Raw genomic sequence first — 20924 nt, 5'->3', positions numbered from 1 at the left:
TGTTCAAACACATGTCCACTTGGCACCTGGTTCCTGTGGCTTCATCTCATTTGATCACTTGCTGGTTTGCAGTCCTGGTTGCTCTTTCGAGCCAGGGAGGAGCCTGCAACACCCTGAAGCCCAGATCCCAGCTCTTGCAGCAATCAATCTTGGGTGTGATGTGGGCAGTAGGACTTTTTTTTTTTGTGATACTGGGGTTTGAACACAGGGCCTACACCTTGAGCCACTCCACCAAGTCCTTTTTTGTGATGGATTTTTTTTTCGAGATAAGTTCTCACAAACTAATTGCCCTGGCTGGCTTCAAACCTTGATCCTCCTGATCCCTGCCTCCTGAGTAGCTAGGATTACAAGCGTAAGCCACCGGCACTTGGCTCAAAGGTGCTTTTTAATTGAAATTTTTATTAAGATAATTGTAGATTCACATGTGCTTGTAAAAAAGAACACAGAAAGATCCCTATGACTTCTACTCATTTCACCCAAAATGGTAAGATTTTGTGAAAGTATAGTCCCGGGGCAGGTGGAGTGGCTCAAGCTGTAAGAACATCTGTCTAGCAAGCATGAAACCCTGAGTTCAAACGCCAGTACCACAGGAAAAAAAAGAAGCATAGTCACATCCAGCCAGGATACTAAGAGTGATAAAATCCCCAAATCCTATTCAGATTTCAGTTTTCCTTATTCTCCTGTGTGTGTTCCATTTTCTACTATTGTATTGCCTGGAAAGGTTCCAGCAATATCAGGACCCCTGGCATTGTCCTATTATAATCACAGGCTCTCCCTCCAATCCCTGGCAACACTAATCTGTCCCTCCTTCCTAACATAGTGTCATTTCAAAACTGTTATGTAAATGGAATCCTACCAGATGCGACCTTTTGGAGTTGGATTTTTTCACTCAATGTAATTCTTTGGAGTCATCAGGATTTGAAAACTTCCATGTGGGGCCAAGGTTACCCACCTACAAGCAAGCATTCCCCTTTTCTCTTTCCCTAGCAGTTTATGTGTTGAGAAAACTCAGGGCCTCCTTTCTGTAAAATGGGGAAAGCCCCCCACCCCGCACAAGGAAGTCGCCCAGAGGCCAGCCTGGACCGTGGGAAGCTTTATGACGTCACACAGTTGCCATGGCAGCCCCCTCCCCCTCGACAGAGCCCACCAAGTATGCCCCTCACCTTACTTGCTCCGGATTGGAGGAGGCATTGTGTCACGTGCTCCCGCCGACCAATGAGGAGGTGGCCCAGACGCTTCAAGGTGGGAAAAGGTAAAATTGAGCTTTGGAAACGCACAGGAAGAAAGTTTCCCCTCATTCCTCAGAGTTAGTCTCTCAGTGGTTTCCTAAAGAGAAAAAGATTTATATCCAAAGTTGGAGTGAATTTACTGTTATTTCTTGACGTTTCGACCATTGTTAGCATTCAAAACAGCGAAGCTAATAATTTTATTTCTTTTATTATAGTAAATGTACTTTTTTCTTTTCTCCTTTTATTTTATCGTTTTTACATTTACTTACACGTGTATACATTGTTTGTGCCCTAATTTTCCCCTAATTTTATTTCTTGAGGCACACGATTGACCCTTCTGAAGAAGAGTCCAGAAACTTACCGTAGGAGGATGATGTGGGCGCTTTTCCATTTTTTGATGTTCTTATACCTAGAAATAAGAATCGGCCTGGGGGGGTTAGAAAATTAATATATTCTGTAGTTGGTTTATTTTTAATAAACCACCATTGTGGGTTCAGGGCGTGGGAGATTCTCACAGACTGTTGCTGCTCTGACGCCCACAAACAGATGGCAATAAACACTTTAGGGAGGTCGTTCGCAAGAGACACTGCAAACATGCTGAAGATGAAGCTGTCCCTCCATCCCCTCCCCACGTGTCGCCCCTCCCTTCCGCCACACACACAAGTATTCTGGGCAGAAATGGCGCTGGGTCCTGTGCCTGTGTTGGCATGTTATTTGTTGTCTATTTCTGGGTAACAGGTCACCCCAAAACTGGTGATTTACAGCCATAAAGAGGATGGGGGAGCAGCTCAGTGGCACAGCTCTTGCCTACCAGGTGAGGCCATGAGCTCTATCCCCAGTCCTGCAAGAACAAACAAAAACGACAATAAACATGCCTGCTTCAGACTTTGTGAGGGCCGGGAGCTCAAAGGTGATTTTGTTGAGGGTTCTGGCTGTTGTCAAGATGTAGCCAGAACCAATAAAGAAATGGGCAAGTGAACTAAACAGAACTTTCTCAAAAGAAGAAATTCCAATGGCCAAAAAACACATGAAAAAATGCTCACCATCTCTAGCAATAAAGGAAATGCAAATTAAAACCACGCTAAGATTCCACCTCACCCCTGTTAGAATAGCCATCATCAGCAACACCACCAACAACAGGTGTTGGCAAGGATGCGGGGAAAAAGGAACCCTCATACACTGTTGGTGGAAATGTAAACTAGTACAACCACTCTGGAAAAAAATTTGGAGGCTACTTAAAAATCTAAACATTGATCTACCATTTGATCCAGCAATACCACTCTTGGGGATATACCCAAAAGACTGTGACACAGGTTACTCCAGAGGCACCTGCACACCCATGTTTATTGCAGCACTAGTCACAATAGCCAAGTTATGGAAACAGCCAAGATGCCCCACTACTGATGAATGGATCAAGAAAATGTGCTATCTATACACAATGGAATTTTATGCAGCCATGAAGAAGAACAAAATGTTATCATTCACTGGTAAATGGATGAATTTGGAGAACATCATTCTGAGTGAGGTTAGCCTGACCCAAAAGACCAAAAATCGTATGTTCTCTCTCATATTCGGACATTAGATCAAGGGCAAACACAACAAGGGGATTGGACTTTGATCACAAGATTAAAGCTTTAGCACACAAGGGAGATATGAGGATAGGTAAGGCACCTAAAAAAATAGATAGCATTTGTTGCCCTCAACACAGAGAAACTAAAGCAGATACCTTAAAAGCAACTGAAGCCAATAGGAGAAGGGGACCAGGAACTAGAGAAAAGTTTAGATCAAAAAGAATTAACCTATACCACTCTTGGGGATATACCCAAAAGACTGTGACACAGGTTACTCCAGAGGCACCTGCACACCCATGTTTATTGCAGCACTATTCACAATAGCCAAGTTATGGAAACAGCCAAGATGCCCCACTACTGATGAATGGAGTAAGAAAATGTAGTATCTATACACAATGGAATTTTATGCAGCCATGAAGAAGAATGAAATGTTATCATTTGCTAGTAAATGGATGGAATTGGAGAACATCATTCTGAGTGAGGTTAGCCTGACCCAAAAGACCAAAAATCATATGTTCTCCCTCATATGTGGACATTAGATCAAGGGCAAACACAACAATGGGATTGGACTTTGAGCACATGATAAAAGCGAGAGCACACAAGGGAGGGGTGCTCCCTAAAAAACTAGCTAGCATTTGTTGCCCTTAACGCAGAGAAACTAAAGCAGATACCTTAAAAGCAACTGAGGCCAATAGGAAAAGGGGACCAGGAACTAGAGAAAAGGTTAGATCAAAAAGAATTAACCTAGAAGGTAACACACACGCACAGGAAATTAATGTGAGTCAACTCCCTGTATAGCTATCCTTATCTCAACCAGCAAAACCCTTGTTCCTTCCTATTATTGCTTATACTCTCTCTGCAACAAAATTAGAGATAAGGGCAAAATAATTTCTGCCGGGTATCAAGGGGGTGGGGGGGTGAGGGAAGGGGTGGAGTGGTGGTAAGGGAGGGGGTGGGGGCAGGGGGGAGAAATGACCCAAGCATTGTATGCACATATGAATAAAAAAACACAAAGATGTAGCCAGGGTGCAGGCTCTGGCAGCTTATGCCTGTACTCATAGCTATGAAGGAGGCAGAGATCGGGCGGATCACAGTTCAAGGCCAGCCTGGGCAAATAGTTCATGAGACGCTATTTCGTAAATATTCAACACAAAAAAGGGCTGGTGGAGTGACTCAAGTGGTAGAACACCAACAAACAAGCATGAGGCCCTGAGTTCAAACGCCAGTGCCACACACACACACACACACACACACACACAAGATGCAGCAAGGGCTGCGTCCTGTGAGGGTCTGGTGGAGGAGAGGCACCCTCACCGGGCTGTTGGTAGGAGGCCTTGGCTCCTCAGGACTCAGTCTCCCCCCAGAGCTGCTTGAGCATCCTCACCACATAGCAGCCAGCTTTCACCACAGTGGGATCTCCAAGGGAGAGCGAGTAAAATGACACACCCTCTATGACGTAGACTCAGAAACCACAGACTGTCATTCCCAAGGTCTTGTTGGTTCCACAGGTCAACCACATTCAATACAAAGGGGACAGGAGGCACCTGGATGTAAATACATGGCATTGGAGCTATCTTGGCAGCTGTCTAGGGTAGCATTTGTTCATACCATTGTGCTGGTCAGGAGCACAGTGAGCAAGAAAAGATGGGGCTGAACTGGGCACCAAGGCTGACGCCTGTAATTCTGACTACTTGGGAGGCTGAGATTAGGAGGATCAAGGCTCGAGGCCAGCCAGGATAAATAGTGTGCAAGACCCTATCTCCAAAATAACTAGTACAAAATGAACTGGAGGTGCAGCCCCACTAGAGTGCCTGCTTTGCAATCTTGAAGCCCTGGGTTCAAATCCTACTCCCATGAAAGAAAGAAAGAAACAAAGAAAAAGATGGTTGCTGAGAAGGCAACATCCAACATTCCTCTTCTCATTCTCTCCACTCAGTGCCCAGAGTGTGGGGCTATCATGTGATCCAGGCCTGGCAATGAGCTTACACTCTGGGACTTGTTCCTTTTGCAGTGCTGGGATGGAATGTAGTGCCTTGCACATGATAGGCAAGAGCTGTACCACTGAGCCCAGCCCCAGTCCCAACCCTGGACTTTGCTGCCACTAACCCAACCTAATGGGAGAGTTTGGCTGTTGCTGTTCCCCTAGGTTTGCTGAGCTGCTCAGTCAGCTATCAGCCCATGCCTGATGCCATTTTTGCCACCATGTCACAAAAGCTTGCTGAAGAATGAAGGCAAAACAGGATGGTAGAGCTAAAGATACAGAATGAGAAAGGAGAAGAGAGCCAGGAAGTACTTGTCCTTTGCCTGAGCACCAGATCCAGCCTTGCCTGCAGCCATCCATCTCTTTTTCTGAATATTTCAGTACCAGAAGTCAATCCTTTACTTAGCTCATAACAATCAGGAAGGGGGTTTCTGACAGTTGAGACCAAATGATCAGGATACCATCCACAGAGGAGCGGATACACACAGCATGTTCCCTCCACACTGGAACATCGCTCAGTCAGGAACAGGGTGAGGCTCTGACACACGCTATGACATGGAGGGACCTTGAAGACACCTTGCACAATGGGAGAACCAGACACAAGGCCCCACAATGTGACTCCATTGATAGGAACCATCCAGAACAGGTGAATCCAGAGACAGGAAGTGGACTCATGGTTGCCAAGGGCTGGGAGGAGATGGGGGGTGACTACTCATGGCACTTGGTGTTTGTAGGAGGTGATGAAGAAGTAAGAAAGGACAGAGAAATGGCAGCCACAGAGCATTATGAATGCAATGAATGTAACTGCCTTGTGCACTTTAAAATGATGTGTAATAAAAAATAATAAGCCTGGCACCGGTGGCTCACACCTGTAATCCTAGCTATGCAGGAGGCAGTGATCAGAAAGATCGCTGTTCAAAACCAGCCCAGGCAAATAGTTCGTGAGACCCTACCTCAAAAAACCCTATCACAAAATATTGGGCTGGTGGAGTGGCTCAAGGGCCCTGAGTTCAAGCCCCAACACTGCAAATAAATACATAAATAAAGATTGAGATGCATTTACTTGATGTTTGCCTTCCCCTCTGCTGGCCCCTGTCCCTCCCACGCTCCTTCCTTCTGGATCCCAAGGGCCTCTTCATATTCTCCCCAGTGTTTCATGCAGAATCACTTCTCCTCCCAGGTCTGGCCACACAAAGGCATGTGACCCACCCTGACCGTCTGATCCTCCAGCGCCCTCTGACTGCTCTGCACCTCCTCTATTTCTTCTGCACCTTCTCTATTTCTTCCAATTTCCTACACCAGCCTGTGTCTGTATAGTCACTGTTTTCTCCCTCATCCCCAAATGTCAGCCTTTCTCCTGGCCCGCATTCCATTACAGCAACCTGGTGGACTAGGTATACTTACGCACAGACGTCCAGGGTGCCGCTGAGGGCAGAAAGTCAGGATGCTACTTATGTTTGAATTATGTTTTGCAAGAACATAAGTGCATGAAAATGGATGGGGAAAAACAAAAAGTGACCCTGTGATCTCCCCCAGAAGGGAGTGTGGCTGTGGGATGGAGTTTGATCTGTTAGGTTGCAGTTATACTAGGAAGAAAGCATGAGTGAGTTATGTTTGGAATTGAAATGGTTCAAAAGGGAATTGGCTTTGGGGAGTGTCTGGGGGTGGGGCTGGGTTCTGGTCCTCCCTGTTGATCTTGAGATGGCCTCCAGCACCTCCCCCTCCAACAGAAGTGTACCAGCACTCAGCCTGCAAGTCAGTGTCACTGGATACCAAGTCCTTGGTAGAGCTGGGCCAGGGGCACCAAATGTCTGGTGCAGTCCTGGCTGTAGTATGCCCCTCCCCCATGCAGCATCCACCTCAGGGAAGGGACAACTATCGACTCCCACAGTGTTCAAGGTGCTGTGTGGGCACAGGTGGTGTGTGAGTGGAGACTGCTTCTCCCAGGGGTGCTGTTTTTCATTTTAATGTTTTTTCCCTGGTTAGAGAAAATATGCTTTAAGAATTGAATACAATGTCTGTAAATATTTTAGTTTCTACCTCTAATTACAGGGCTCTCCCTTGGTCCTTCCCTGGGGTGGGCGTCCTAGGGCCTGCAAAATGTTGAGAAGCGTCCCTGGTCCCTCTACAGCAGAAGCACCCCAATAGTGACAGCCACACATGTCCCAGTGTCACCTGGAGATAGAATTACCCAGTTGAGACCCCCTGGGTCAGGGGACATCATGAACCCCAGGAGACCCGGTGCACGACTGCCTGCCCTGCTGTGGTTCTAGTACAGTACCCATATTGACACCCACACACTTAGGGTGGAGGAGAGAAGAGGTCAGCCCCAGAAGCTGGGGTCCCCTGGCTCATAGCATCTGTCCCTCGGGATTGTGTTCTGTTCTCTGATGGGAGCTGGGGTTGAACTCAATTCTTTTTCCCATAATAATTCAATTTCTTAACATTCATACCTTAACATTTGGGGCTGGGTCATTCTCTGTGGGGGTGTCCTGGGCCCTGCAGGGTGCCAAGCGTCCCTGGCCTTGCCAGGGGCTGCTGCAGTCATAACAACCACAAATGTCCCCAGACATGGCCTAGTGTCCCTTGTGGCAGAATCACCCCTCCCCATTGAGAACAAGTACTCTAAAGGATAGAAGTTTTTTTTTTTTTTAAATCACAATATAAAGCACTTTTTTAAATTAACAATAATTTCTTAACTTTAATAATTGCCCATTTGGGCACACTTCCACAGATGTCTCCATACATATCACATGTGTATATTGGGGGCAGGTGGGCTTTTTTTTTTTTTTCTTTCTGCAGTTCCATCCATTTTCCTGCAAATGACATAATTTCATTTTTCTTTATGTCTGGTAATATTCCATTCTATATAGAGATATAGATATATAGATATATATAATATGCCTTATTGATTCTACTGTTATTGGACACATAATCTGATTCCACAGTTTGCCCATTGTGAAGAGAGATACAGTAAAACACATGTGTATAGGTACCTCTCCTGTACAGTGACTTTGCACTATTTTAGATATGTGCTGAATAGTAGTAGTATGGTAGAGTCATAAGTTAGGTCTATTTTTATTTGAGGAAATTCCATACTGATTTCCATAGTGTTTGAAGTGGTTTAAGTGTCTGTCAACACTGTATGAGGGCTCCTTTTCTCTTGCATGTTTACCAGCATTTGTTGTTGTTTGATTTCTTGCTGATAACCAATAACCAAGAAGGAATCTCAGTATAGTTTTGATTTTATGTTTCCTTTATAACGAAGGATGTTGAACATTGCTTCATGTATTTTTTAGCCTTATGTATTTCTTCTTCTGACAACTGTCTATTCCATTGATTTGCCCATTTATTGATTGGATTATTTGTTCTCCTTCTTTGTTTTTGAGCTTGTTGCATATACTGCGTATTAATCCCTTATCTATTGAATAACTGGTTCAGGTTTTCTCCCACTCTTTGACATGTCTTTTGATTCTGGTAACTATTTCTTTTGATACTCAGAAACTTTTTAATTTGATGCAGTTCTATTCATCAAAATAATCCCTTTCATTTCTGTCCTACAGGAAATTATGCATGATTGTATCTTCCCTAGTTTTTCCTATAATAGTTGCAATATTTTAGGTCTTACATTCAGATATTTGGTCCATTTATAGTTGACTTTTTACAAGGTGAGAGAAAAGGTCTAGTAGTAGTCTTTGGCATGTAGATATCCAGCGTCCCCAGCTTACATGACAAGTCCCTTACCCTTCTTCTAAGATGAGTGTCTAGATCCTGTGCTTCCCAAGGATCCCAACTGTGTGGAAGGCATTGCAGAGAGTGTGTGTTCCTTTTTTCGTTTTGTGGTACTGGGGTTTGAACTCAGGACCTACACCTTGAGCAACTCCACCAGCCCTTGTGATGGGTTTTTTTGAGGCAGGGTCTTACAAACTATTTGCTTGGGCTGACTTCAGTCTGAAATTCTCCTGATCTCTGCCTCCTGAGTAGCTAGGATTACAGGCGTGAGCCACCAGCACCTGGCAAAACAGAGAGCCTCCTTTCGCTATAGTTCTTAGGTAGACTTTATTACCTCTTGGATTTTTTTTGTTTTTCTGTACTGGGGTTTGAACTCAGGTCTTCACGCTTGATAGGCAGATGCTCTTACTGCTTGAGCCACTCCACCAGCCCCATGCCTCCAACAGATGAGGAAAATAAGGTCTGGACGTGCCTGTAAGTGGCATAGCTGGGACTTGAACCTTGGTTTCCTAAAGCTTCACTCAGCAACACTCCAGTGCAAAAGTTATTTCTGTGCATCAGAATACACACCCTGGGCACAGTCAGGAGCCCCATGCTGGTAAATGTGCCTTACAGCTCTAATATGGAGACAGAAGCCACAGTGGGATCAGTAGTGATTTCCAATTGAAACCCCAAAGTCCTCAGCCTCCCTTAATGTCCCCCTGTGTGTCTTCCCATTTCTCTCCCCCACAAGAGGCATGGCCAGTTGTATCTAATGAGTCCCCCATTGTTGGGCACTTAGCATGTTCCCCTTTTCAGTATCAGAAGGGCCTCAGTTTCTTGATTCTTACCTGCTAAAAGAGCTCCACCTCTGGGGCCCCCAATCTTTTACCAGCCAGGCCATGAGTTTGGAACTCCAAGTACCATGGTGACCCTGTGGGTCCATGTCCCCATCCCAAAGAAAAATGCAGATGTCCAGAGACAGGGTGGGCCTGGGCCTCCCATCTCAGGAGCAGTAGGGGCCAGTGGTGACAATGGGCAAAGAGGGCTTCCTCTCCCCAGGGAAAGCTGACCAGGTGCATGGAGCCAAAGGCTTCTTCTCCACTTGAGAGTAGGGGACAATTGCCTGTCCTGATTCTTCAAGACTCCAATTCCTGGCTCATATCTCTGCCTGCTAGCTGTCCATCTTTCTTGTACTTAACAATCTAGCCACAGTGGCCAGCTCTGAGCACATTGTCCACCCCTGTGTGATTTTGGTGGGAGGTTCGCCAAACTCCTCATTGCCCATCCATTAAGTGAATGTCCCCTACTGTCAATTTCGGGGCAACACACCATTTCCTGTGCTAATTCCTGCACAAGTGAAAATCTAGTTCACCTCCACCACGAGAATGCCCCACCTCCCCACTCCTGAAGCTCCTGGAACTCTTTTCCCCAAAAAGACACAAACGGCAGCTTACAGAGTCTTTTCTTTCAAGAAAAAAAAGAGCAAAGGTTCTTAAAAGTCTGGACTGAACAGTCATGTCACAAGACAAGGATCCACCGTCCCGTGCCTCCCACATGCCCCCCAGCTCTCCACAGGGACATCCCCTGTGGGCGAGCAGTAGGAATAGAAGTGGATCCTGCCCCAGGTAGAGGTCTGCTTCCACCCTCAGGGACACTGGACACTTTGCAGCATGTGGAACGCAAAGAGGAGGCACTGGTAGGCCGCAGGGACACAGCCGTGACTCCGCAGAGCACTCAGTGAGTAGCAGGCTCTGGGTTGGCCTGGCTCCCGGTGGGTGAGCAGCAGCCCCTCACCTTCGCCACACAGTACCAGCTGGTCCTGAGTGGCACCAAAGTTGACCTACCAAGGGTGAGAAGCTGAGGTCATGGGGAGAAGGAGCTCCTGCACCTGCCCCCAGCCCCAGCCCAAGTGAACTGAACTGACAGCCCCACCTGAGTCTTAATGCCTGCCCCACCTGGAAGCCCAGGCTCCGCTGTACTGGGGAAAACCAAGGCTCAAATGGGGACTTCCCTACCCATGGCCACCCTATAAGACTTCCACTCTTAATCCTATGCCCCCTCATTGAGCATTAGTGTCCCAGCTTCAAGTGAGGTCACTTGTTTTTTCTTTTTTTGTGTGTGGTACTGGAACCCAGGACCTTGCTACACCCCATCCTTTAAATTTTTTTTTTTAAAAAAAAATTTTTGGTGGGATTAGGGTTTGAACTCAGGGCTTTATGCTTGCAAAGCAGGTAATCTACCCCTAGAGCCACACTTCCAGTCCACTTTGTTCTGGTTATTTTGGAGATGGGGTCTTCAGAACTATTTGCCTGGGCTGGCCTTGAATTACAATCCTCCTGAGCTCAGCCTCCCAAGTAGTTAGGATTATAGGTGTTAGTCACCAATGCCTGGTATGAAAATTTTTCTTTTTTGAAACAGGGTCTCACTGTGTAGCCCAGGGTGGACTTGAACTCTCAATCCTTCTGCTTCAGCCTCCTGAGTGCTGGGATTGCAGATGTGTACCACCACACTCAGCTGGTTTTCTTTCTTTTTTTTCTGGTACTGGGGTTTGAACTCGGGGTCCACTCCACCAGCCCTTTTTGTGATGGGATTTTTTCAAGATAGGGTCTCGAAAACTATTTGCCCAGTGCTGGCTTCGAACCCCCATCCTCCTGATTTCTGCCTCCTGAGTAGCTAGAATTACAGGGGTGAGCCACTGGCGCTGGGTCCAGTTGGTTTTCTTGATTGTTTTTCTGTTTTGTTTGGAGATAGGTTCTCATCTCCCTATGTTGTTCATGCTGGTTTCCAACTCCTGGGCTCCAGAGGTCTTCCTGCCTTAATCTCCAGGCACACTCCACCTCATGGGCTCGATTTTGCAGTTTTTACACATATGGGCCAAAACGTTTAATTATTATTATTATTATTATTTGCAGGAGTCAAATGCTTCCCGGGGCCCCCGCCTCTCACCTGCAGTGTCCCGTCGCTCAGCAGCAGCAGCAGCGCCTGTGGAGCTGTGATGAAGCGCAGCAGGCAGAGGCTGGGCGCGGCGGGCGGCGTGGGTTCGGACGCCGTCCCCTCCTGTGGACGCGCTAGGTCAGGGCCACCGGTCCCCCGCCTCCCGTCCATCGCCAGCCCAGCCCGCCCGGACCTCACCTCTCGCAGCCGTCTCTGCATGTAGCAGGCCAAGAGCCTCAGCACCGCCAGCTTGGCGCGCAGCGGGCCCCGCACGTCCCTCAGGGCGAACGTCTGAAGGTCCCCGCGTGAAGGTAAATAGCACACTTGGCTGCGGGCGAGGGGTGTGTGAGAGTGGCGCCCGGTGGACACCTTCCCATCCACCATGCCCCCCACCTCTGGCCTGTCACCCCTAAATGCACCCCTCCCATCTCCCAGTTGACTCCAGGCTGCTTGCCTCCAACTAAGTCCAGATCCCAGCCCTCTTCCTTGACCACCGCCGCTGCCTGGCTGTCTAGTCCGGCCACCTCCCTGCTGGTCCTTTGTCATTCCCGCCAGAAAGACTGAGTAGTGGCACAGCATGTGCTTATTCTCTGGCCCACACCAAACAGGCTATCTGAGGTCTCCTTCCCCTTGTCTCATTCACTCTAGCTTCTTCACCATTCCTTATATCTGCCACCTTCAGCCCCATCTGGGAGACTTTGCATATGTTGTTCCCTGTGTCTCTAATGCTGTTTCAGGTGGCCTTTTGTGTGTGGTGGGGGGAGCCTGGGGATCAAACAGAGCCTCACAAATAGTAGCCAAACGCTCTCCCACTGAGCCACATCTCCAGGCCATTGGCTCCTTGTTATTTGCGTATAACCTGAACATGACTTCCTCAGAGACCCCTTCCTCACCACCCTTGCCCTCCTAACCTGCACCTTCACATGGTTTATTTCCTTCAGAAAAACACCAGCTGAAGTCAACTTAGTCATTCATTTGTTTAGCATAGTCTACCAGCAGGTGCTTAATACAAATACTTGAGGAATGAATGAAAAAAGGTGGAAGAAGGCCTGGTTCCCACAACTTACCCTCCTGGGGGGCGCAGGGCCATGTGGGTGCCATCTCGAAACAGGACACCACTGCCCCCATCTGAAAGCTGGTAGCCAAAGCCATACTTGCTGGAATAGTCTACCCACTTGGAAACCCAGAGGATGGGCTGCTGCTCCCCAGGGAGGTCCTGTGTGGCTGCTGGGCACAAAAGCAAGGTGAGCTGAGCAGGGTAAGGTGGGACCCCAGGCAGGGGCTGGGCAGGGACCTGGGGCTTTCCCAGTGGGCTAGCAGGCTGAGCAGACATGGGCAGGAGCCCACAGTTTCCTGACCAGTGCCTTGCAGGAGAGAATGCAGGCTCACGAGACACCTCTGGAAATGACTGATCCTGGATTGCTTGTGATGTCCATGAGTTTTGTTTTATTTTATTTAAATTTTTTTGTATTTAAAAATAAAAATCATTCAACTCAGGGCACAGCTGGAGAAGAGGCATTTCTAAAGTTGTCCAGCACAGTGGGATGACTTTAGACGATAATTCATCAAATATTTAAAAATAGCCAGTAGAGAGGATTTTGAATGTTCTCAACACAAAGAAATGATAAATATTTGAGGTGATAGATGCACTAATGACCCTGATCACTACACCCTGTGTACATGTATCAAAATGTCACACTGGGTTGGGGCTTAGTGGTGACTGCTTGATCAGTGATGAGAGGCCCTGGGCTCATTACTGGCACCACGCACAAAAGTCACGTTATTGTCCATAAATGTCTACTATCATGCCAATTAAAAATAAAAATATAAAAATCATTACTAAAAGTAGTTGCTCAATGCTACATGGGACCCTGGGATAGAAAAAGAGGGTGCTTGTGGAAACTGGAGACATGCATGTACATAGTGTGTGGTATACTCAGTACAGCAGCCCTGTGCGGGTTGCTCAGTTTAGCAACGTGCCTTGGTCACATACACTATGACCAGCTCACGTGCAAAGAGGTGAGTGGTGGACAGGGGTAGTCAGTATTATCTTTGTAACTTTTCTATAAATCTCAAATTATTTTTCTATTTATTAAATTTTTAAAAATTAGCTCTAGTTGATAAAGGGCCTCTTTTTATTTTATTTATTGGGTTTTTGTGTTGTTTTGTTTTGTTTTTTGAGGCAGGGTCTCAAAGCTGGCCTGAAATTCACTAGGTAGACCAGCTAGCCTTTAACTCTTTTTTTTTTTTTTTCTTTTTCTTTTTTGGTAGTACTGGAAGGTTCTCTTGCTTGTTAGGCAGCTACCACTTGAGCCATATGTCCAGTCACAGCTGGCCTTGAACTCTTTTGCATACTTTTTTGTGTGTGTGATACTGGGGTTTGAACACAGGGCCTTCACCTTGAGCCACTCCACCAGCCCTATTTTTGTGAAGGGTTTTTTGAGATAGGGTCTTGAGAACTGTTTGCCCTGGCTGGCTTTGAGCTCTGATCCTCCTGATCTCTGCCTCCTGAGAAGCTAGGATTACAGGCATGAGCCCCCGGTGCCGGGCTTTCTTTTTTGTCAGTACTGAGGTTTGAATTTGGGATTTCTTGCTTGCTAGGCAGGAGCTCTACTGCTTGAGTTATACCTTTAGTCCTTGGCCTTGAATCTTGATTCTCCTGCCTCTGCGTTCTGAGTACTGGAATGACAGGTATGTGTCACCTCACATAGCTAATGGGAGTCTTTAAAGTTTGGAGTCCTAGCCAAGTATGGCTGCACACCTGTAATCTCAGCATTTGGGAGGCTGAGGCAGGATGACAGCAAGTTCCAGGCCAGCATGGGCTACACATGAAGACCTGTCTCAAAAAGAAAAAGTCTACAGTTCTTGTTGTACAGTCAGGAGAAGTTGAAGAGACAGAATCAAAATGGATCACACAGGAAGAAAAGGTTCCCCATTGGGGGAAGCTGACCTCCAGCTGGGATCTGGGGTCCTGTCTCAGAGCAGAAGACTGTGGGTGGCTAGCGGGGTGAAGGGAGAGAAGGAGGAAGGTTTGGGTGCTGGAACACTGAGGGATGGGACAGGGTCTTATCTGGAGTGTGGCAGATGGACAGACACAGGGCTCCATGATGGTTTCCTGGCCAAAGTTAATTCCCCAGCCAGGTTTCCCTTGGCCTGCTCTTTGACCTTCAAGCAAGACTGGGTTAAGAATTTTAGAGATCCCTGAACCTGAAAGAAGGCTGACCCCCAGAGCCTTCCTCAATATATGTTGTGCACCAAACGGCAAAGCAACTTGCTAGAAGTCACCATACCCTGATGTTTCCCAGGGGAGCCCCAGAAATACCCAGGAGAAATACCCTGTGCATGGAGACATGGGCAATCATCCCTGGACACTAAGAGAAAGGGCCAGGCTGGGCTCCTACCCACAGGGCCAACATCCAGACAGAGCCGCAGTTTCCTGATGGCTGCCTCCACCTCCAGCTGTGGGCTCCCATTGGAACCTGAGGAGACAGAGCTATATATAGGAGATATACAGGCCTGGGATCCCACCAAGAGGAGTCCCTCTAACCAACCTCCTCCAGACTCCTGCAACCAGGAAAGTGTCAGCGCAAACCCAGAAGAACCCAGTCATCATGCCCATGTTCCGGGTGGGAAAATTGAGGCTGGGAGCAGGACTGTGACCCCCAGCAAGATGTAGTCAGTACCTCCATGTCTAGATGCTTCCAGCTCACCAAAAGCCCCTACATGGGAAAAGGTCTGCTCACCTGCTGAATCACTTCGCAGGGTCCCTTGCATGAGCAGGTAGATGGGGGCCTCAGGGTAGGGAGCCCTTCTCTGGGATAGGGAGACCTTTGGGAGGAGCAGCAGAGAGGTGAGGGATAGCCCCCACCCCTGAGAGAGGCCTGGGTGGGTGAGGGGCTCCAGGATTCCCCCAAGGGCCCTCCCCAGCCTCTCCCTCTACCTGGCATATGAAGGAATTGTTACCACCTTTGATAAAGCCCGGGAGTTTTTCAAAGGCATACAGTAGGCACTCAGTAAGTGTTATAAAATGAACCAATGGGTGGAAATAGGGTCCCATGTCCTTGGGGAGCCCCAAGGACAGGTAGATATGAAGGACAGATGGGTCCCAGCCCCAGTGGGTCAGGAAAGAACCTCTAAAAGGGAGGGTTTCTGGCCTGGGGGCTCCAGAGCAGGTTGGAGCTTCTAGCAAGTGGTTCATGAAAGCCTTCCCAGAAGAGGGAGCCTCAGAGTGACCAGGGATGCCCTCCGTGGCCCCCCATCTCTCCCTGATAGCTCACCTCGCTGCCCCACTCCATCAAGTCAAGTTCTGGCCCCTCTTCTCCTGGGCCTGGGGCCTCTTTGGGAGTGAAGGGGCCTGAGGGAGGTACAAGGTTCTACGGAGCCTGCCACTCACAACCACCAGGGGTATGGAGTGGTGGTGACCAGGTGGGAGGCATGGTCAGGTGGGAGTAAGGCAGCACAGGTGTGGGCAGGTGAGCTACTCACAGGGTGGCCTGCACTGCGTCCGCAGCAGCTGACCCACCTTCCGAAATAGCCTGCCCAGAGGTGGGGGGAAGGCAAAGATGGGTGGGCTGTGGCAGGAGTGGGGGGGCAGTCGCTGTGGAGTGAAGCCCTGCCGAGTGGGGGGTTTGGGGTTAGCTCCAGCTCACATTGCCTGGCTCCCCAGCACTTGGTCCCAGTGGACCCCCAGTTGACATCATCATGCTGGGTCAGCCCTTGGGGCCACTGCCCACCTGTGTGAAGAAATCATCCTGCAGCAGGTGATCCAGGCTGGGCCGCTCAGCTGGGTTGGGTGCCAGGAGGCGGGCAATGAGGCGTCGTGCATTGGGTGACAAGTGGGCAGGCTCCGGGTAGTGGCCATTACGGATGTTTTGGTACATCTCTGATAGGGGTGCCCCCGTGAAAGGTGGGATGCCAGTCAGCACTGTGTACCTGGATGTGGTGAGGGGAGGAATGAGGTGTGCTCCCACCTACCTACGCACACCTGGCCATACCCACCTCCACGCCCCAACTCTGTACACATATTGGGTCTACCTTTCCACACCTGTGCTCCATGTACTCACACCTGGTCATTCCTTTGCATGCAGCTCAGTAGATATCATCTATCTGTCCACCGGCCTCTACCTCATCACCTGTAACACCTGCATACACCTTTCCAGTTCCTGCTAATGCATGTTTACACCTGCCCCACTGCTGCATAGCCTCACATCTGCACACTCATGCCCTGCAACTGCCACCTGCCCACATCTGGCCACACTTCTATTCACACTCACACATACATACACACATATAGCTTACTCATACTTGCACATTCAAATGATGTCAGGTGTGTTTTCACCTGCCCCCACCTGTCCACTTGTATGCTTACACCTGCCATGCTCCATTCAGCCTTCCCTGGGCACACGCACACCCATTCTGAACTGCCTGTGCATGCTCACTCCTGCATGAACCTGGTCCCACCTGGGCTGTCCTGCCTGCTTCCCCAGACACCAATGCTGTGATCCCACTCACATTATGCAACCCAGAGCCCAGATGTCTGACTGGCATGAGTGTCCATTTCTGGATATCACCTCTGGGGCCAGAAAGTTTGGAGTCCCGCAGAGCACTCTGGGAGGAGAAGAATAGGGGACTCAGGAAAGCTGGGGCTCCATGCCAGATTTGGGGGCACTCAGGACCTCCCACTCTCACCTGTGGCAGTGACCCTCTGGCCCCACCCTGGTGGCTAACCCCAGGTCTCCGATCTTCACTTCCATGTTCTTGTTTAGAAAGAAATTACCTGCAGGTAGAGGAGTGGTGGTGTGTGCAAGGGCAGGCACAGTCCCCAGGTCCCAGCTCCCTGATTCCTTCCCCCTTCCCCACTCACTGAGCTTCAGGTCTCTGTGCACAATGTGCCGCTGGTGCAGGTAGCGCAGTCCACTGACCAGGCCCCGTAGGTAATAGCGCACCTCAGGCTCCGTCAGGGTCTGTCGTGCCTTCAGCACATGGGCCAAGGACTGCAGGGCCCGGCCAGCATTAAGTGGGCAGTGAATTCAAGGGGCTCAAGAAGGCAAAGGGAAACTCAAGTTGACCAGGGCAGACAGGGCTGGTGGCAGGGTGGGCACAGGTGAGCCAAGTTGGGACATATGAGCTCAGATGGGCCAGAAGATCAAACGTGAACACAACGTGGGCATATGCTGGGCTCAGGTGTACTTAAGTAGGCAAAGTGAGTTTAATTGGGGTCTATGAAGGGGCACACCTAAGTTCAGTTGGACCAAGGTGGACATGGCTAAGGGCAGAAGGGGCTCAGTGAGCACAGGTGTCTACAGATGGGCATAGGTGAGACCAGGTGTACCTAGGTGAGTGGAAAGAGCCTAGGTTGGCACAGGTGGGTGAGGATGGACACTGGTGACAGTGCATGATGTGGGCACAGGTAGAAACAGAGATAGCATGGTAGATAGGATTGGGATGAGCAGAGTTACACAGCAGTATGGAGTGGGCGTGCCCCACTCTCTGGCCCCGCCCTATAGCCCCGCCCTCAGATCACCTGGTGGCTGCAGTACTCCAGCACCATGTACACGTGGTCCCGGTCAGCGAAGTGTCCGTGGAAGGCCACAATGTTTCGGTGCCGAAGTCGGCTGTGCAGGGCAATCTCATGCTCCACCTGTGGGCACCGCCCCACACATACGGAGCTCGAAGGTGCCGCCAAGGTTGCCCCACAGGTGCCCCCCAGCATTCAGTTCCACTGCATGCACCCTGCACCCACAGCAGGAAGGAAAGACAGGGACTCCCTGTGATCATGCTGCAGGATGAGGGGCATACCTTCCTCCGAGGGCGCAGGTGTCCAGCATCGCCCCCACCCCATGGCACTACCTTGAGTGCAAACACAGCGCTGGTGGACATGTCTGTCAGCTTGTAGCAGCGACTGAAGGCGCCCTGCATTAGAGGTGGATCGGCTGCTCAGCCACAGGAGTGCCCAGGTGTGTGCCAGCCGGCAGTATTCACAGAAACACAGAGCCACCAGGAACCTTGGTGCCAGGGATTTTCATACACACATGGGACAAAAAGACACACAGCTCACACTCTCAACACATGGACTCAGAAAACACAAACCTTGGCCGTACACTTAGGGACAGGACATGTAATACATCCCAAGCTGGCTGCACAGTCCATGGACCACAATTCAGTGTCTGCATCCACCACGCCCACATCCACCACATGGGCACAACATGGCACCTGAACATGCAGCCCAGTCTGTGGGCACAGCGCGTGGACATACAACACAACACATGGATGAATGACACACGACACACAGATGCCATACATAAACCCACAACAAATGAACACGACATTAGACACATAATTCAACCCATGGACGTAGCATACAGACACACAGATCAACACATGAACAACACAAACACACCCGACCTGGGTGCACAGAGAACGCAATAAGTGTCTGGACACACAGTCCAACACCTGGATACCCAACACGCAGACACACAAACACAGTTCCTAGACACACAATAAAACGCATGCACACACATGTGAGCACACAACTCAACAGCTGGATACTCAACTAAGACACACAGAAACACAGACACCCAAATACAATAGAAGGAGATGCAACACACAGACACACAAACAGCACAGGAATGAAATACACAGAGCCACAACACAACACTCCAGCACAGATAGCACAGAAAAGTTTAGCACATTCAGATGCTCAACGCATTCCCGCACACGCCTGGGAACAACACAACCGAGAAGCATACAGGGCACAGGGAGGAGCACCCACACCCCAAAAAGACAGCCCACAAACAGCGCGCCTACTACGGTTCCCGCCGCACAATCCACGCTGCGCTGGCGGGACACCACAGCCCCAGACGCCTGACCCGTGCAAGCCCAGGGCCAGACCCCAAACTCACAGGACACAGATCACATGCAGAGACAAAAGCCAGGAGCGTCACACACACCTCTGCTCCGGCCTTCGCGAGCACACTCCAGCCCCGCCCCTCCTGGCTGAGACACCCCTCTCCCCAGCCAGTTCCTTGCCGGGGTCTTGTGGTACGGCGGCCCCCACCTTGCCGATCAGCTTCCCGCGCCGGTATACACGCCCCGAGCCGGGGTCGCGCAGGAAGGCGGGCTCCATCTGTGCTGAGGACAGTGGCGCAGCCGGCGGTCCCCGCTGCGCCGCGCTCTGAGCCCACGAGCAGCCCCGGCACGTCTATTGGTGGGGGAGGGGAAGGGGGAGGGGAAGGGGCGGGACGGGGCGGAGCCCTGACGCCCCAGGGCAGGTGCAGCGGCAGCACTGTGCCGCTGGGGCTGGGGAAGTACAGCGACCAGAGCTTCGCGGGTCCCCGCGCCAAAGCAGCGCCAGGAGCCGCGCTCAATCCATTTGTTCTTCCAGCAAGCTAGGAACTGATACTGCGCCCATTTCGCTAAGCGGGAAACTGAGGCTCCGGGCTAATCTAGTTCTCTCGAGGAGGCCTCTCCGGGACGGGGGCTGCAAGGTGGCTGTTTCTCAGGTCTTTCCCCAAAGTATGCTTGAGACTTGAGACTGGTGTTCACGGGGTACCACAGAGCGGGGGTGTCATATATGATGAAGACTCAGCATCAGAAGGCTGTGGGAGCTGGTGTCTGTGACTCCTGGTAGAGGTGCCAAGTGGGTATGTCCCTGAGGTGGTGACTTGGGAGCTGTAGGTGAATGAAGAGAGAGTGGGTGGCCTTGGACCGTCCGGGAACCAAGGGGATTTCTCTGAGCACCAGACTTGACTCAACTCTCTTCCCATGTGCTGTCATTTCACTGTCCACATGGATCTGGGATCCAGGGCCATCCCCATGTGAGCACATGGAGGCCCAGGGAGGACATGTCATTTGCCAGGCCAGAAAGGGACAGCTTTCTCTGGGAGCCACAGTACTAATCCCCAAAAGTTGCATAACACAATGAATGGGGAGGGTTAGCGGGGCTCGGTGTGGCTGGAATCAGGCTTTTGAAATCTGGCCTGGTCATACCACAGGGGACAGGAAACATCTACTGAATGGACACCTGTGTATCAAATGTTGTGTTATCCAGGTGTAGATGACCCCCAGGACCCAGCGTGTCTTATGGAACAAGGTTGGGCACCTTTGTTGGGATCTGGTCTCAGGGCCCAGGCTGAGGATTCCAGCCAGCTGGCTTGGGCCTGGGAGCCCATGTCCGCTGCTAAGGAGAAGCAGGTGCAGCAAAAAAGGTGGACCTGAACCACCTTGTCACTGGCACACTAGAATCCTTGGGGACAGAAAGCCAGTTTTTCTCCATAGTGCACCTGCATCCAAGTGTTAAATCTAGAATTTGCTTTAACCTATTGTGTGCCCACCTTTTCAGGGCTCTGTGGGCCTGAGACAGACCCAGTCCAGCCCTTGTAAAATGTCAAAGGCCTTAAAGTACTGCAAGAGGGGTTGGGCACAGTGACTCGTGCCTGCAATCCCAGCTATGTGTGGGAGGCAGAGTTCAGGAGGATCATGGTTTGAGGCCAGTAT

General features: G+C 49.9%; 1 protein-coding gene across 1 annotated transcript; it reads right to left on the bottom strand.

Annotated features, from left to right (window-relative positions):
- Positions 1–10140: 10140 nt before the first annotated feature.
- Positions 10141–20599, bottom strand: Plk5 (polo like kinase 5 (inactive)). The gene is made up of 17 exons (XM_020170722.1): positions 20530–20599; positions 19740–19843; positions 19486–19629; positions 18228–18341; positions 17953–18069; positions 17293–17422; positions 17118–17205; positions 16941–17036; positions 16163–16361; positions 15915–16041; positions 15707–15783; positions 15173–15242; positions 14831–14908; positions 12497–12653; positions 11628–11757; positions 11442–11552; positions 10141–10335 (listed from the first exon to the last, which is right to left on the bottom strand). The coding sequence occupies exons 1-17, from the start codon at positions 20597–20599 to the stop codon at positions 10141–10143; spliced, it is 2007 nt and encodes a 668-aa protein (XP_020026311.1).
- Positions 20600–20924: the final 325 nt, after the last annotated feature.

This window comes from Castor canadensis, chromosome 14 (assembly GCF_047511655.1).
Source record: "Castor canadensis chromosome 14, mCasCan1.hap1v2, whole genome shotgun sequence".
In the NCBI taxonomy this organism is placed as follows: domain Eukaryota; kingdom Metazoa; phylum Chordata; class Mammalia; order Rodentia; family Castoridae; genus Castor; species Castor canadensis.
Note: the sequence above shows the minus strand (reverse complement) of the source record. Positions and strands in the feature narration are given on the sequence as shown.